Source organism: Pelophylax lessonae (genome assembly GCF_965119305.1).
Source record: "Pelophylax lessonae genome assembly, chromosome: 3".
Taxonomy (NCBI): Eukaryota; Metazoa; Chordata; class Amphibia; order Anura; family Ranidae; genus Pelophylax; species Pelophylax lessonae.
Genome location: NC_138770.1, coordinates 257,076,911 through 257,096,324, shown reverse-complemented (window position 1 = coordinate 257,096,324; position 19,414 = coordinate 257,076,911). Strand labels below are relative to the sequence as shown.

At 39.9% G+C, this 19,414-nt stretch overlaps 1 protein-coding gene across 1 annotated transcript in view; it reads left to right on the top strand.

Annotated features, from left to right (window-relative positions):
• Positions 1-19,414, top strand: part of SI (sucrase-isomaltase) — a 331,665-nt gene that overhangs the window by 15,274 nt on the left and 296,977 nt on the right. Inside the window, exons 2-4 of the mRNA XM_082249620.1 lie at positions 5,427-5,524; positions 11,419-11,536; positions 13,741-13,850. Of these exons, the coding sequence (XP_082105746.1) occupies positions 5,427-5,524; positions 11,419-11,536; positions 13,741-13,850 (326 nt within the window). The remainder of the gene's footprint in view (positions 1-5,426; positions 5,525-11,418; positions 11,537-13,740; positions 13,851-19,414) is intronic.

The window sequence follows — 19,414 nt, the reverse complement described above, 5'->3', positions numbered from 1 at the left end:
CCATATAAAAACACTGCATCCCCACATATAAAAACACTGCATTCCCATATAAAACACTGCACCCCCATATAAAGCACTGCATCCCCACATATAAAAACACTGCATTCCCACATATAAAAACAATGCTTTCCCATATAAAACACTGCATCCCCACAAATAAAAACACTGCATTCCCATATAAAACACTTCACCCCCACAAATAAAAACACTGCATTCCCATATAAAACACTGCACCCTCCATATAAAAGCACTGCATCCCCACAAATAAAAACACTGCATTCCCATATAAAACACTGCACCCCCATATAAAAGCACTGCATCCCTACAAATAAAAACACTGCATTCCCATATAAAACACTGCACCCTCATATAAAAGCACTGCATCCCCACAAATAAAAACACTGCATTCCCATATAAAACACTGCACCCTCATATAAAAGCACTGCATCCCCACAAATAAAAACACTGCATTCCCATATAAAACACTGCACCCCCATATAAAAGCACTGCATCCCCACAAATAAAAACACTGCATTCCCATATAAAACACTGCACCCTCATATAAAAGCACTGCATCCCCACAAATAAAAACACTGCATTCCCATATAAAACACTTCACCCCCACAAATAAAAACACTGCATTCCCATATAAAACACTGCACCCTCCATATAAAGCACTGCATCCCCACATATAAAAACACTGCACCCCCATTTAAAGCACTGCATCCACACATATAAAACACTGCACCCCCATATAAAGCACTGCATCCACACATAAAAACACTGCACCCCCATATAAAGCACTGCACCCACACATATAAAAACACTGCGCCCACATATAAAGCACTGCATCCCCACATATAAAAACACTGCACCCCCATATAAAAACACTGCATCCCCACATATAAAAACACTGCATTACCACATATAAAATCAATGCACCCCCATATAAAAACACTGCATTACCACATATAAAAACACTGCTTTCCCATATAAAACACTGTATCCCCACAAATAAAAACACTGCATTCCCATATAAAACACTGCACCCCCACAAATAAAAACACTACATTCCCATATAAAACACTGCACCCCCCATATAAAGCACTGCATCCCCACATATAAAAACACTGCACCCCCATATAAAGCACTGCATCCACACATATCAAAACACTGCACCCCCATATAAAGCACTGCATCCACACATATAAAAACACAGCACCCCCATATAAAGCACTGCATCCCCACATATAAAAACACGGCACCCCCATATAAAAACACTGCATCCCCACATATAAAACCACTGCTTCCCCCACATAAACCACTGCATCCCCACACATAAAAACACTGCATTCCCATATAAAACACTGCACCCCCACAAATAAAAACACTGCATTCCCATATAAAACACTGCACCCCCCATATAAAGCACTGCATCCCCACATATAAAAACACTGCACCCCCATTTAAAGCACTGCATCCACACATATCACAACACTGCACCCCCATATAAAGCACTGCATCCACACATATAAAAACACAACACCCCCATATAAAGCACTGCATCCCCACATATAAAAACACGGCACCCCCATATAAAACACTGCATCACCACATATAAAACCACTGCTTCCCCCACATAAACCACTGCATTCCCACAAATAAAAACACTGCATTCCCATATAAAACACTGCACCCCCACAAATAAAAACACTGCATTCCCATATAAAACACTGCACCCCCCCCCATATAAAGCTGCACCCCTTCATAAATAAACACTGCATCCCACATAAACCACTGCATACCCAGGTGAAAACAACACACCCCCATGTATTAAAACACTGCACCCACATTTGAAACACTGCACCCTCCACATAAACCACTGCATCCCCACATAAAAACACTGCACCCCCATATACAAACACTGCACCCCTACATAAAAACTCTGCACCCCCCCCCCACATCCCACATAAAACACTGCATCCAACATACACCACTGCATCCCCACTTGAAAACACTACACCCCCAAGTATAAAAACACTGTACCCACATATAAAAACACTGCACCCACACATAAAGCACTGCATCCCCACATATAACCCCCTCCCCCATTAAAACACTGCATCCCAACACATAAAACACTGGATTCCCTCATAAAACACTGCATCCCCCGCATAAAACACTGGATTCCCACATAAAACACTGCATCGCCCACATAAAACACTGGATTCCCTCATAAAACACTGCATCCCCCACATAAAACACTGGATTCCCACATAACACACTACATCCCCCACATAAAACACTGGATTCCCCCATTACACACTGCATCCCCCACATACAACACTGGATTCCCACATAACACACTGCATCCCCCACATAAAACACTGGATTCCCCCATTACACACTGCATCCCCCACATACAACACTGGAATCCCACATAACACACTGCACCCCCCACATAAAACACTGGAATCCCACATAAAACACTGCATCCCCCACATGCAAAAACACTGCACCCCGCACATAAAACACTGGATTACCAATATAAAAGCACTGCATCTTCCCACATAAAACACTTCACCCCCCACATAAGAACATTGTATTCCCACATAAAACACTGCATGCCCCATATAAAAATACTGCACCCCCACAAAAAAATGCATCCCCACATATGAAAACGCTGTTTCCTCAACATGAAAACACTGTAAACCCACATAAAAAACACTGCATCACCCATATGAAAACACTGCATCTTCCCACATAAAACACTGCATTCCCCCATATAAATAAAAACACTGTAACCCCCATATAAAAACACCTCACCCCCCACATAAAACACTACATCCCCACATATGAAAACACTTTACCCCCACATTAAAACACTTTATTCCCAAATAAAGAACACTACATCCCTCAAATAAAAACACTGCACCCCCACAATAAGTACACTGCACAAACCCCTACATAAAAACACTGCACCCCCATATAAAAACACTGCAAACCCTGCATAAAAAACTGCAACCCCCAATAAAACATTGCATCCCCCTATATAAAAAAACTGCGACCCCCAGGTGAAAACCACTGAACCCCCTATAAAAACACTGAATCCCCCATATAAAACACTGTATTCCCAATAAAAACACTACATCCCTCCATTTAAAAACACTGCATCCCCCCAAAAAAAACACGAAACCCCTCATATAAACACTGCATCCCCCATATAACAACACTGCACCATCCTCCCCCATAAAAACTCTGCGCCCTTCTTAAAAAACTGCAACCCCCCCCACATTAAAACACTGCATTCTCCTTAAAACACTGCATCCCCCTATATATCAACACTGCACCATCCCTCCACATAAAAACACTGCATCCCCCCTAAAACACTGCACCCTCCACATTAAAACCCTGCTCCCCCCCCCCACACATAAAACACTGCTCTCCCTCCCCTGTAAAACACGGAATCCCTGACAAACATTTGATTTGATGGTACTTTAAATAGTTTATTGTTTGTTTAACCAAAACCTTTCAGTAAAGAGATATTGAGAATAAAACTCTGAATCCACCTGATATTGGGTTTAGGTGTGTTTAAAATAGTTCATTTAAAATAATATTAATATTATTAATAATAATAATAATAATTATTATTATTACTATTATTTACAGAGACAGTGCAGCTTCTTCAACTTCCTCAGCTGTGTGAACTTGGCTTTACAAATCAGTGAATAATTGACTGAATACTGAATCCTAAACAAATAGATGACTATGTAATGTCATGGTCATGTCCAGCCTTTTTTATTTAACCACTTCCCCTCTGGAGAAATGTTTTTCATTCTTTTCACACACCTTAAAATCAGCATTTTTGGGTATAAAATGAATTTAAACTCCCAGAATATTATATATTTTCTGAAGCCAGAGGCCCTGTACAATAAAAAGATGTTGGTTACATTTTTTTAATGTTGCATGCTATTTGCGCAACTGTTTATCGGGAATAGATTTTCAGGAAAGACAATACACAAAAAAAGATTTTACTGCCCACAAACACATTGAATCTCCATTTTTTTTGTACAAAATACAAAGATGAGGTAGAGTTGAGTAAATAACAAATACGTCAAACCTCAAAAGTGTGTGCACTTGTAAAACGGTTTACAAATTGCAGTACCCAAAATGATCAATAGCTGATGCTGTAACTGGCTTTTTCAGCTCATTAGTTTAGAGGTAACTATAATTGAGGGACCTAAAATTATTTCTCTCACTTGAGCGTGCACGCTGATTCCCAATATACTGTATGTTATGCAATCATTTACATACATAAGATGTAGATGCATGCCCTATGTGTGCGTTGGCATCCATGTTTGTGTGCGCAAGGGGGGTGCTTTTTTTATCTTATTTTTATCTAATTTTTTTATTTATTTTTTTCATTTACCTTTATTGTTATCACAAATGTGTCTAACAAGACTCCCCTCTGTGATAGCATTGGGAAGTTGACAAGTACTGTTTATGGAAACTTCAGACCTCATTCTAACTGCTTTTATTGGAGTTCCAGGCTCCTGGGAGGAGCAGGAGAGCCTGCAAACCACAGAACAGGGGGTTTACCTGCAAATTATGTAAAAGTAATCAGCCTTATAAAGCTGTTTTTTGTTTTTCCGCACATATGGTTAAAAATAATTTTTTCCCTAAAAATTACCTAAAACCCACCAAAACATGAGGTATTTTCTGAAAGAAGACACCGTAGAGAATAAAATGTAACTGTAGTTCAATTTTTTTAATGCCACACAATATTAGCGCAGCGATTTAACGAAACACAAAAATTCAGCAAAAAAATACTCTAAGGTTACATTTAGGGCACGTAAATGCAATAAGTTACCCAGGTTTTTTTTTTTTCTGGCAAGATATAAAAGATAAGGGTATGGCAAGTAAGTTGATACCCAACATGTCAAGCCATGCACCCATGAAAAGGGAACAAACATCTTTACCTATATTCTACAAAGGCAATGGTTAAAAAACCCATATAGGTCATCAGTTTAGGTCTCTGGATGTCAAAAAAGCCATTTTTAGGAGTGTTTGACTTTTTTTTTTTTTTTCTGCCTTTAATCTCCACTTAATGTTAACCTCTTTGTCCATGCACATTGGCAATTAAATACATTTAAAGGCAGAAAAAAACCCACTGTCAGTGCATTCCGGTGCAGCAGCATTTTGGCAGAAAAAATGCTTGACGTGCCGAAACGCGTATTAACGCTACCACTTGAGCATTAATTAATTTCAGTGGTCAGTAAAAATTATTATTCAAAGAAGAAATTCCAGTTTTTAATATGTTTTCTGCACATGATTTGTTTTAATGATAAATCTGTCCATCAGTTTACTCTTTACTTGGTAAAATAGAATAATAAGAATAAATGTCTATTTTTCTTTCTCAAAAACAGATGCACCTACATCACAACCACCTCCATTTGAACCCCAGTGCATTAACATTCATGTGGATTCCAGGATAGACTGTCATCCAGAGGAAGGAGCTTCAGAGGTAAGAAACCATCCAGTTCTTAGTGATTCAGTGATATATATTCAGTTTGCATAACCAGGTAGATTATGGTGAGGTGGATTTGAAGGAACCATAAAGTTCTCCAGTAAACCAGTAAAAATCACATTAGTCTTACCATCACAAAAAAAAAAAAACTAAAGAAAAAACAAACCCAAATAAAAAAAACATAAAGGTTTAGCCTTTACTAGAATAATGGAAACAGCAATGCAGACTATAGCTTTTTCCTCCTGGGCCAACGCTGTTTCCTAAACCATTGGCTTGCTAAACAGATACAGCTTAATATTTATACAGCCATTTGTCTAGACCTCATACAGCTGTTCTAGGCCCTTTTTTTAGTGACTGTTTTGGCCATTATCAGACAGGATATGCTAGGGTGGATTTAAACAAATTAAAAAGCCCTTCACCAAACCAGTGGAAAATCCAATTAGGGGAATGTATGGCACTTTTCTGGTGGTATGGTCCAAAAATCCTGCACCTAATTCAAGCCTTGAAACAGTTTCAGTATGAGTTCGGACACATGCGACAGATTTAGATTATACCTTTGTGTGCCACTTTCACAAAGTATTGCTATGGCTGAGACAAATTCAAAAATAATTACCACCAGTTTGTAGGCAAGGAAACTGGTGGCAATTAGGACTCAAACTAAGTCAACATACAGAGACAGGCCAGAGTTGTTAGAGTGGGACTAATATATTCCATTATTGTGTTAGGTATTAGATTTATTGGTTACTATGATGTAGGCTGCCAGAAACCTAGCAACCAGTGGCACGGAGCTGAACAGACAGTGCGCAGAGCCTGATAGGGTGCTTGACTGACTCTTTCTCCATCAGGTCCATCTTCCCTGGGATTAACCGCAGTGAGTGGATTCCATGGTCGGCCTGATTTAGATCAGAGACTGCGAGCCAGACTTTCTCGTCCACATCAGTGCCTGACCTCACAAATGCGCTTCTGGAAGCCTCAATGCCACCCCCATCAGCCCGAAACTCACAAAACCTGCAATGCCAACACCTACATAAAATCACCCCACTGGTAGTAACAGACACTAACAAAGACTGGTGAAGGCTTTATGTCTGCTCCAATGTTCTAAGCTGAAAAAAGAGCAAATGCTGCTGCTAATTAACAAAAGGGGTGCAGGCCCTTTTATTATTGAGGAGCGAACTGCATTGTGTCCTATGCTGTGTCTGTAACAGACACAGCACAGACCAGTTCAGCTGGAGCTGCATGCTGCGTTTCCTCTGCTTCCTGGGTCAGCTGAGTGTAAGAGGCAGGAAGAAGGTTGTTAACCTTACAGGCTTTACTCATACAATGTAATCACTACACAAGCAAAGAGAGGGATGTGAGCTGCCTGCATGGTTTAAATACTGTATGCCAGGTCCAACCTGGTATCTGCAGTTGTTTTCTATACTGAAAACCGCCACAATCCTTCTGTTAAAGTGGTTCTAAAGCCCAAAGGTTTTTTTTTTTTTTTTTTTACCTTAATGCTTTGTATGCATTAGGGTAAGAAACCTTCTTTGCTTCAGGATCCCCCCCCCCCCTTCCCCTCATCCTTACCTGAGCCTGATCCGATTCAGCGACGTGCAGTGGATCTCACTGCTGTCTCCCTCCTCATCGGGCAGATTGATAGCAGTGGGAGTTCCTGTTAATCAACTCCAGTGATGAGGGAGCAGAGGGTGGGGCACTTGTGCGTGCTCGCTCCCGAACCCCACTGCTGCGTCCATTGACACAGACAGCGGGGCTCGGGAGCAAGCATGCACAAGTGCTTCCCGTGGGGGCACGGGACAGATAGAAGGAGCCAGGGGTGCCTGCAGGGGACCCAAGAAGAGGAGGTTCAGGGCCCCTCTGTGCAATTCCATTGCACAGAGCAGGTAAGTATAGACCTTTAATTAGGAGCAGAAACCGCACCAGTTTTAATTTCACTCTGAAACAGATACTGGCATGGGTGGTATAGATAGATCTCAAAGTAGTATTAAACCTAAAAGCAAACACATTTTATTTTATTGAGGCTTACCAATTAATAGATGTGATTGCTGCATTTGCTTTCTTTTTGAAGATTTCTTCCCTTTATTTCACCTGGTGAGCTGGCTAGTAAGTTTGTTTTTCAACAAAACACGTTCTGCTACAAACGTAGCAGTTACAGGAATGAGGCAAAACATTTACCACTGACAGGGGTGCTTACAACGATTAGCTTTTATTTATTTGGGTTCAACCTTTTTCCCAAAATGAAAACACTCATGCTGTATCTGCTTGTGTAACTGCAAAGTAAGCTGGAGTATGGCTTCAATTTGTTTAGTGTAACTAAATCTGCTAATACATCGTACACTTCCCTCACATTCGAACTGACAGTGCTGTAAAGGTGTCCCTGTGCTCCTTCATCCAAAGTGGAGGCACTCTAATAGAAAAGCTGTGTTACTGGCCAGATCACTAGGTGAAAACATAAGGAATGAAGCCTAAAAAAAAGAAAACTAATACAGCCTCCACACCTACTATTTGCTAAGCTGCAATATATTACATTTTTGGTTTAATACTGTTTTAAATAGGTCTGTCTGCTTAGTTATTGTTTTCTCGCACACCACAAATGCCAGTTATAATGGCTCAGGGACCTTTAATAATTCCCCAAGGATGTTTTAGGAACAACAATGCTTTGGGATAGAGGGGGGAAGAGCATGGCCTCTTGTCAGGTTTCTATTGTTGTGTTCCTTTTGGGTAAAGGTATTCTTTGTCCTGGTGACTAGTGATGGGCCGCACACCCCCCTGTTCAGTTCGAACCAGAACATCTTGAACAGGGGAAAAGTTCTAGCGAACATTGCAAACTCCATTAAAGTCTATAGCATACGAACTGAAAAATCAAAAGTCCTCATTTCAAATGCTTATATTCAAGTTATTGCCATACAAAGGGTATGGAGACCTGGGTTTTGTCCTGGGGCACATGTTAAATAGAAATTTTTTTTTAAACTATAATTTTTATAGGAGCAGTGATTTTATTAATGCTTAAAGTGAAACTATAAAAATGAAAAATTCTTTCAAATATCATGCCTGGGGGGTCCCCTTAATGTGCCTGTAAAGTGGCACATCTGTATGATTTATGGAGCCTGCTGCAGCAATACTAACATTTCTAAAGGAAAAAATATCATTTAAACTTGCTTGCCGTTGTAATGCATTGTCGGGTCCCAGCAATACAGATAAAAAAACATGAAAAAAAAACCGAAGTGGGGTCCCCCCCAAAATCCATACCAGACCCTTATCCAAGAATGCATCCGGGCAAGCCAGGATGGGGGGGGGGGGGGTGAGCAAGCAATCAATGCACTGCAATCGCGTAGTGCATTATGCAAACTTGCAAACTTCCCGCCGAGCATCACAATTGTTTGTGTGTTCAGAGAACACATGAACAGCTGATGTTCGAGTCGCACATAGAGCCCATCCCTTCTGGTGACCAATGGTACTCGGATAAAAAAAAAATACAAAAAAAAAAACAATTGTCACCAAAGTAGGAATAGAGTGAACATCTTCTATTGGTGACACCATTCAAAAGACAACTGTCTAAGCACATTTCCTTTGCATTACATTTGAGAGATGTCCTCTTCATTTCTACAGAACAGGAAGTGAAGGTATATTTCCCCCCTGGGACGTAGATGGTGTGAAAAACTGATAGGGGTTTACTTTTTCTCTAATCTGTCCAAAATATAAAACTAAAGCTATGACATTATACTTTAGGTATTCTTAGCTCAGCTGATTGTATTTAGACAAAGTAGTACATGTAACTGTGCCCCCCAAAATTGGTTGTATATTTTGACAAGTGAATAATAGAAAAATAGTGAAGCACTAGCCCGCTAATATTGAACAAATAACATTTGAGCGTTATAACTTTTAGAAATGAATACTACTGCAGATATACATGATGCAATCAAAAATAACAACAGTGGTGATAACCCCCAACATCCAAATTAAAACATTTCACTTATTAATAACATGCAAAAAACTATTGTGATAAAATGAACATATCCAATATGTGACAATAAAGGGAAATAATGAGGACAAGGTGATGGTGACACCTCCTAGTGGTACCACTCAGTGTATCAAATGCTCTGATGACAAAATAATAAATGTGAGCAAAGTCCTTCAAATCAACACACTTCTGTGAGTGCTGTGTGCTCAGTAGGCAAACAACATGTGCCTCTCCACTGATCAATGTATGTGCTCATCTAGTGCGGGTTCATATAAGCCTTCCCCTTAAGGGTTTAACTCCAGTAACTGGCAACTTTCCTTCTGTTTTAGACCCCTTTCACACTTGTGCGACTTGTCCTGCGACTTGGGACTGCAAAATCGCATGACAAGTCGTTCCCTGTGATTTATAATGAGTACCGTTCATATCTGTGCAACTTCAAAGTAGTCCCTGCACTACTTTGATGTGACTTGAGGTTCATAGACCTCAATATCACACATGCATTGCTTCAAGTTGCGTCAAAGTCGTGTGACTTTCAGAGCGCACAAGTGTAAGGGCTCTTTCACACGGTCTGCCTCCGTAGGCAGATCCGTGCTGCTCAGCGAGGATCGATCTGCCGATCCCCGCTGAGCCGGCGGATGACAGCTCCGTCTCCGCTTGCAGTGTGGAGAGGGAGGTGTCACAGCTCCCGCTGCTCTCTATGGGGGATCAGATGAGAGCGGACCTCCTGTCCGCTCTCATCCGATCCGATCCCTGAACGGATGGAAAAATAGGGTTTTCATCTGTCCAGATTTCACGGACAGGATCAGATACGGATGGCAGCGGGTGTCAGCGGAGGTGTCTCCGCTGACATCCGCTGCCCCATAGAGCTGCATGGAGGATCCGATCAGATCCGCCTAAAAAAACTGACAGACGGATCTGATCGGATCGCCTGTGTGAAAGGGCCCTAAAAGGAGCCTTAGGGAGACTTGCAGTGATCCTCTTGCAGATGGTGCTCAAAGAATTAAAATACTGACATCGTGCTAAGCTGTATAAATTCAATGCTTTTTTTAAAATACTAAAATGATACCCACATTTTAAAGTGCACTACTTCCAGTGCACTTGAAATAGATCAACACATTAGGGGTGCATAGCCTTCTTTTACAGTCACCTAGGTCCTAGACAAAGGGGGCTATGCACCCCTAATGTGTCAAGCTATATGTCCAAGTGCACTGGAGGAAGTGCATTTAAAATGTGAGTGTCATTTTAGTATTTTAAACAGGAGGCAAGTCGCCAGTTACTGGAGTTAAACCCTTAAAGGGAAGGCTTATATGAACCCGCACTAGATGAGCACATACATTGATCGGTGGAGAGGCACACGTTTTTTGCCTACTGAGCACACAGCACTTACAGAAGTGTGTTAATCTGAAGGACTTTGCTCACTTTTTTTTAATTTTGTCATCAGAGCATTTGATACACTGAGTGGTACCACTAGGAGGTGTCACCATCACCTTGTCCTCATTATTTTACTTTATTGTCATGTATTGGATATGTACATATGATCACACCAGTTTTTTGCACGTTATTATTAAGTGGAATTTTTTAATTTGGATTTTTGGGGGTTATCACCACTGTTATGTTTGATTGCATCATGTATATCTGCAGTACTATTCGTTTCTAACATTTATAACACTCACATTTTATTTGTTCAATTTGTTTGTTTATTTGCTTCACTATTTTTCAATTATTCACAGTTGGACCTATGTGGGAACACTTGAAAAACGCACATTTTTTTCCTGTAAATAAATGTTCATTTAATATTTTTTAAAAGTGGCCTTTAATAAAAAAATTGAAAAGAACTTTCTGAGTTTAGCACAGCTGCAGTGTTTTCATGGTTGCATTAGCGGTTTCTCTAGAACTCTTTTTCTGACATGCTGACATTACCTTTCTTTTTCAGGCTTCCTGTAAACAACGTGGATGTTGCTGGAGTCCTTATAGTGAAAGAGCTGCACCTTGGTGTTTCTTCTCCCAAAATCATGGGTATGAAGTTGTTGGCAACACGTCCACCACAAAAGGTAGAGAGAATAAAAGTACATTGATTAAATATCCATTTAACAAAATGCCAGAATGTGTTGTTATTTTTATTTTTAAATGTATATCTTTCATAAGACAGAAAGTAGGCACTTCGGTCCTAAGCCCTGAGTGCTTACTAAAACAAAATTAAATAGGCATTGATCTTTTTTATCCTTATAATTAACATTTGAGTATGAAAATAGTTATGTATACTAGCAAAACTATAACTCATGTAGTGATATAGTGATGGGTGTCCTCGTTCTTCAATAGAGGTGGCTTGGGAGGTAGGAGGGCTAAGTTTGACTTCTACAATGTACAATAAAATGTAAGGATTTGTGTAGTGTTTCAGCAGCCTTTTTTTTTTTTTGCATCTATTTAGACACAATGAGTTTGATTTACTAAAACTGGAGAGTGCAAAATCTGGGGCAGCTCTGCATAGAAACCAATCAACTTCCAGGATTTTTTTTATCAAAGCTTAAAGGATAAGTTCACCTTTGGGAACATGTTACATGTTCCAGCCGCATCATTCATACACAGAGCTCTGTGTGTCTGAATAAACGGCAAGCCCCGACATTCTTAGTGGCTGTCAGCTTATAGTTCTCAATGAACTACCACAGCGCTGAAGAGCTGTGTGGTTTGAACAATGTTTACATATGTGGGCACGACTTGTGTTCGCTTCTGCGCGTGAGCGTGGAGGGACGGGGCGCTTTAACTTTTTTTTTTCCTATTTATTTTACCTTTTATTTTTTATTTTTACACTGTCCCTTTTAAAAAAAAAATGGATCACTGTCAACTGTAAACATTCCTTGTAATAGAAATAAGCAGGACAGGGTCTCTTTATTGTAAGATCTGGGGTCAAAAAGAAAAAAGAAAAAAAAAAGAAAGCTCTATTTGTGGTAAAAAAAAAAAAAGGACATCAATTTTTTTTGGGTACATCGCCGCACGACCGCACAATTGTCAGTTAAAGTAATGCAGTGCCGAATCGCAAAATATGGCCTGGTCATTAAGGGGGAAAATCTTCCGGGCCAAAAGTGGTTAAAAATACAAGACTGTTAATGGATGTACAGTGGTGAACGAAAGTTTGGGCACCCCAGGTAAAAATTTGTATTAATGTGCATAAAGAAGCCAAGGAAAGATGGAAAAATCACAAATTACAGATTAGACATTCTTATAATATGTCAACAAAAGTTAGATTTTATTTCCATCATTTACACTTTCTAAATTACAGAAAACAAAAAAATGGCATCTGCAAAAGTTTGGGCACCCTGCAGAGTTAATATCTTGTACTGCCCCCTTTGGCAAGTATCACCGCTTGTAAACGCTTTTTGTAGCCAGCCAAGAGTCTTTCAATTCTTGTTTGAGGTATCTTTGCCCATTTTTACTTACAAAAGTCTTCCAGTTCTTTGAGATTTCTGGGCTGTCTGTCACTCATTGCTCTTGCCAATATAACACGAGAGATAATCAATCCTAATACAATGTTTGGAATGCGCAATACAAATAAAGCATAACATGTATATTCACTTGCATTTTATAAGGTTGGAAGAGGTGCATGATGACAAACCTATAAGAACTTGATTTGGAAAATATTTCAAGTATTTTACAAGTTTGATCTGGGATTGTGGGTTGCTTCCTGTCAAATGATGGGAATAGATTTAGACCCCGTTCACACTGGGGCGACGCTACTTGCCGGGGTGACCTCACAGGCCGCGGTGCGCAGCTCACACCTCGACCTCGGAGCGGCCGGCACGGACTTCATTTCATTGAAGTCTATGCAGTTCGCTCCGGGTCGCCCCAAAGAAGCTCCGGACCCTTTTTCTAAGTTGGAGCGACTTGTGTCGCTCCTATTAGAACGGGTCCACAGCTTCTCTATGGCAGGCGACCTACGGCGACCTGTCAGACGACCAGGTCGCCTGACAGGTCGCCCCAGTGTGAACGGGGTCTAAAAATACAAATCTGCTAGAAACAAAAACAAAAAAATTGACAGGATGAAAACATGTACTATCATTGACAGAGGAGGTAGAATGAAACATTGTAGACCGGGTAATTATTTTGAAGTTCCACCATATAGGAGCTGCAACTAGTTTCTTCAATATATTGTGTTGGAAATATAGAACATTTACATTTATTGCTTTACCTAATGTCATTTTTTTATTTTTTTTTTATTTGTATAAATACATGATAATAACTTTTGAATGACTTCCAACAGGATTTGACGCTCATCTAAAAAGACTGGCTACTCCTACTGTTTTTGGGACAGAAGTAGAGGAGTTGCATCTCACTGCAGAAATACAGAGCAAAAATCGGTTCAGATTTAAGGTTTGTGTTTTCAGTTGTTACTACATGTCAAATGAAATAGGGGTTGGTCTGATATTTCAAAACTGCTTTGACAAAAGATCTTGGAATCACTCATTCATTTATAACTGACAAAGTTAGGGGTTTAAAGTGTACTCTCTAAATGGTGTTATCTACTGTATACAGTGTATTTAAAAATGTTAAATAATCAATTCTACTGATTTTGTTCTATACATTCATTCATGTTTTTTTTTTTTTTTTTTTTAAATACAGTTATCACCAATTATATTCAATCAAGCTATGTATTGGTTTTTTTCTTCTGAAAACTTTTATATTGTGTAGCATCATTGGTGTGATGCTGCATCTGTCGTATGTCGGATGTAAGCCCAAGAACTGAGTGATCTCATGACCACTGATCGCTCAGTTCTCTGCCCTCTAGGAGTGCTGGGCTGTAGAGGACACAGGTGCAGCTTGCTTTGACTCTCAGCCACGCGCTGAAGGGCAAAGTCACCTGTCAATCAGGCAGCTGAGTGGATCTAGACAATGTGGTTGGAATCCTTCTAGAGCCTGGAGCAGCTCCATGACGTCAGCATACAGCAGGCTTTAGCCGGCTATAAGCTGACTCTGTATCACAGGACAGTAAAAGTAAATGCACTTCTGTGACCAGAAGGGAAGTATTGCCAAAAAAGCTTTGGCCATACCTCTCTTTTATGAAAGTCCAGTCAGCAACTTAATCTTACCTCCCTTTTGCGTCCCTGCTGGCTTAGTTTTGCAGTTGGGAATAAATAAAAATATCCTGCACTTCCAGGTGTTGCCAAGGCACAGGACACTGTAACACCTTTACTTTTTTTTAGACTAAAATTCAATTATTTCAGGGCTGTATTGCTTAAGCAAAAGGAACTTACCTCAAATCTAACTAGATTTTTTCTTTTTTTATACATTGGTAAAGTTATTGGACTGTTTCAGTCAATTCATTATTTAGCTTGCAAAATTGCAAACATTCAGTATTTTTTATTTAAACAATCTTCACATTAGATGTAAGTTAAAAAAAAAAAAAAAAAAAAAAGTTTTACTTCTACTCTGCTAACTTTTCATTTCTACTTTTACTATCTTTTTCTAATGAAGAACCGGACAAAATTAGCAGGTACTGTATGTATCTAATTGAGAAGGAAAAGCAAATTAACCATTTCACACCCGTGCTTTAGCTGAAAGACGGCTACAGTGCAGGCCTAAAATACAAGGAGGACATACCTGGAAGTCCTCCTGTTCTTGCTCTTCCCCCTGAAGTGTGCAGGTGGTGTGTTGTGTGATCGCCGAGTTCTTGGGACCCGGATGATCACAGATCGTAGTAAAGGGCCGATTACGGCCCTTTACCACGTGATCAGCTGTCAGCCTATGACAGCAGATCACACAATGTAAACAGAAGCCGGCCATGAGCTTTTTGTTTTCCTCACACTGACAGAGTGAGGAGAAACAGATCACAGGCTTATATAAGAGGGACATTGGTCCCACACTGTCCCCACCAGTGCTGGTAACCAGTGCCACCTACCAGTGCCCACCAGTGCCACCTACCAGTGCCCATCAGTACTGCTAGACAGTGCCCTATCATCAGTGCCACCTAACAGTGCCCATCAGTGCCGCCTATCAGTACCACATTTCAGTGCCCATCAGAGCCCTTTAGTGCCACCTATCAGTGCCACCTATCAGTACAGCCATATCAGTGCCTCCTGATCAGTGCCCATCAATGCCACATATCATTGCAGCCTATTAGTGCCAACCAGTGCCACCTATCAGTGTCAATCAGTGCCACCTATCAGTGCCCATCAGTGCTACCTATCAGTGCCACCTTTCAGTGCCCATGAGCCCTTTAGTGCCACCTATCAGTACAGCCTTAGCAGTGCCTCCTGATCAGTGCCCACCAGTGCCGCCTCATCAGTGCCCATCAGTGTCACCTATCAATGCCGCCTTATCAGTGCCCATCAATGCAGCCTATCAATGCAGCCTCATCAGTGCACATCAATGAAGGAGAAAAATTACTTGTTTGAAAATTACTTTTTATTCAAAATGTTCTGTCTTTATGTTTATTTAGCAAAAAATAAAAAACCCAGTGGTAAATAAATACCATCAAAAGAAAGCTCTATTTGTGTGAAAAAAATGATAACAACTTTATATGGGTATAGTGTAGCATGACCGCACAATTGTCATTCAAAGTGTGACAGTGCTGAAAGCTGAAAATTGGCCTGGGCAGGAAGGGGGTATATGTGCCCAGTAAGCAAGTGGTTAAGTAAGTACAGTGCCTTACGAAAGTATTCACCCCCTTGAACTTTGCGACCTTTTGCCACATTTCAGGCTTCAAACATAAAGATATAAAACTGTAAATTTTTGTGAAAAATCAACAACAAGTGGGACACAATCATGAAGTGGAACGACATTTATTGGATATTTCAAACTTTTTTAACAACTAAAAAACTGAAAAATTGGGCGTGCAAAATTATTCAGCCCCTTTACTTTCAGTGCAGCAAACTCTCTCCAGAAGTTCAGTGAGGATGTCTGAATGATCCAATGTTGACCTAAATGACTAATGATAATAAATAGAATCCACCTGTGTGTAATCAAGTCTCCGTATAAATGTACCTGCACTGTGATAGTCTCAGAGGTCCGTTTAAAGCGCAGAGAGCATCATGAAGAACAAGGAACACACCAGGCAGGTCTGAGATACTGTTGTGGAGAAGTTTAAAGCCTGATTTGGATACAAAAAGATTTCCCAAGCTTTAAACATCCCAAGGAGCACTGTGCAAGCGATAATATTGAAATGGAAGGAGTATCAGACCACTGCAAATCTACGAAGACCTGGCCGTCCCTCTAAACTTTCAGCTCATACAAGGAGAAGACTGATCAGAGATGCAGCTAAGAGGCTCATGATCACTCTGGATGAACTGCAGAGATCTACAGCTGAGGTGGGAGACTCTGTCCATAGGACAACAATCAGTCATATACTGCACAAATCTGGCCTTTATGGAAGAGTGGCAAGAAGAAAGCCATTTCTTAAAGATATCCATAAAAAGTGTCGTTTAAAGTTTGCCACAAGCCACCTGGGAGACACACCAAACATGTGGAAGAAGGTGCTCTGCTCAGATGAAACCAAAATCAAACTTTTTGGCAACAATGCAAAACGTTATGTTTGGCGTAAAAGCAACACAGCTCATCACCCTGAACACACCATCCCCATTGTCAAACATGGTGGTGGCAGCATCATGGTTTGGGCCTGCTTTTCTTCAGCAGGGACAGGGAAGATGGTTAAAATTTATGGGAAGATGGATGGAGCCAAATACAGGACCATTCTGGAAGAAAACCTGATGGAGTCTGCAAAAGACCCGAGACTGGGACGGAGATTTGTCTTCCAACAAGACAATGATCCAAAACATAAAGCAAAATCTACAATGGAATGGTTCACAAATAAACATATCCAGGTGTTAGAATGGCCAAGTCAAAGTCCAGACCTGAATCCAATCAAGAATCTGTGGAAAGAACTGAAAACTGCTGTTCAATAAAAAGTGTCGTTTAAAGTTTGCCACAAGCCACCTGGGAGACACACCAAACATGTGGAAGAAGGTGCTCTGCTCAGATGAAACCAAAATCAAACTTTTTGGCAACAATGCAAAACGTTATGTTTGGCGTAAAAGCAACACAGCTCATCACCCTGAACACACCATCCCCATTGTCAAACATGGTGGTGGCAGCATCATGGTTTGGGCCTGCTTTTCTTCAGCAGGGACAGGGAAGATGGTTAAAATTTATGGGAAGATGGATGGAGCCAAATACAGGACCATTCTGGAAGAAAACCTGATGGAGTCTGCAAAAGACCCGAGACTGGGACGGAGATTTGTCTTCCAACAAGACAATGATCCAAAACATAAAGCAAAATCTACAATGGAATGGTTCACAAATAAACATATCCAGGTGTTAGAATGGCCAAGTCAAAGTCCAGACCTGAATCCAATCAAGAATCTGTGGAAAGAACTGAAAACTGCTGTTCAAAAACGCTCTCCATCCAACCTCACTGAGCTTGAGCTGTTTTGCAAGGAGGAATGGGCAAACATTTCAGTCTCTCGATGTGCAAAACTGATAGAGACATACCCCAAGCGACTTACAGCTGTAATCGCAGCAAAAGGTGGCGCTACAAAGTATTAACTTAACCTCCCTGGCGGTATGATTCTGTCAGGAATTCTGTTCCAAAAGCGGTACAATTCTTTTCATGGAAATTTGGCGTTATGTATTATAGGCCTACAATTCTTAGTAATTACTGACTTAAACCTGACCAAAACACGTCTCTAGTAGACATCCCAGATGTGATAAATTTGAAACACAAACAAGTGAATTATAATCGAATCAATAATATTATTTTATTATTTAATATATAATATATAATAAAATTATATTATTGATTAGATTATAATTCATGCGTTATATATTATATATATATGTGTATATATATATATATATATATATATATATATATATATATATATATATATATATATATATATATATATATATATATATATGTGTGTGTATATATATATATATACGCATGAATTATAATCAAATCAATAATATAATTTTATATATATATATACATATATATATATATATACATATATATATATATATATATATATATATATACATATATATATATATATATATATATATATATATATACATATATATATATATATATATATATATATATATATATATATATGCATATATATAATATAAAATGTGTTATGTGTTTTGTGCAACGTTTTTTTTTTTTTTTTTTGAATTTCCCTCCCTAGTTCCGCTCCCATGCAGCATTGTTGCTGCAGGGAACGGAACTAGGAAGTCCTCCTACCGACAGACGAGCGGCGGAGATCTCACTGGCGGTCACAGCAATGAGAGCTCATCGCTGGATCGCCAGGATAAGGTAAGAGACGCTCCGCTGCGCTGTCTGCACGCTCTGCCCATTGACCCCGAGCGTGACTCGGGGATACCGCTAATAGCAGAAAATTCCTACCCCGAGTCACGCTCGGGTTTACCGCTAAGGCGGTTAAGGGGGCTGAATAATTTTGCACGCCCAATTTTTCAGTTTTTTTATTTGTTAAAAAAGTTTGAAATATCCAATAAATTTCATTCTACTTCATGATTGTGTCCCACTTGTTGTTGATTCTTCACAAAAAATTAGAGTTTTATATCTTTATGTTTGAAGCCTGAAATGTGGCAAAAGGTTCAAGGGGGCCGAATACTTTCGCAAGGCACTGTACATATGAGTTCACTGTTACATAGTTGGTAAGGTTGAACAAAGACATCATTCCATCCAGTTCAACCTCTGTGGGTATGTGTATGCATTTATGTCACTATGTAGATTAATGTTTTTTTAATTAAGTACTGAAAGGATTGAATCGGATTGGGTATCTGAAAATAGTGGTATCATATAAATAAGGAAGTGATGTGTCCAATCACATGACCCCTCATGACGTCAGACGTTGCTGATGAAACACGTTGGGTGGGCCTTGCATAACACATCACTTCCGCCATTGATTGGA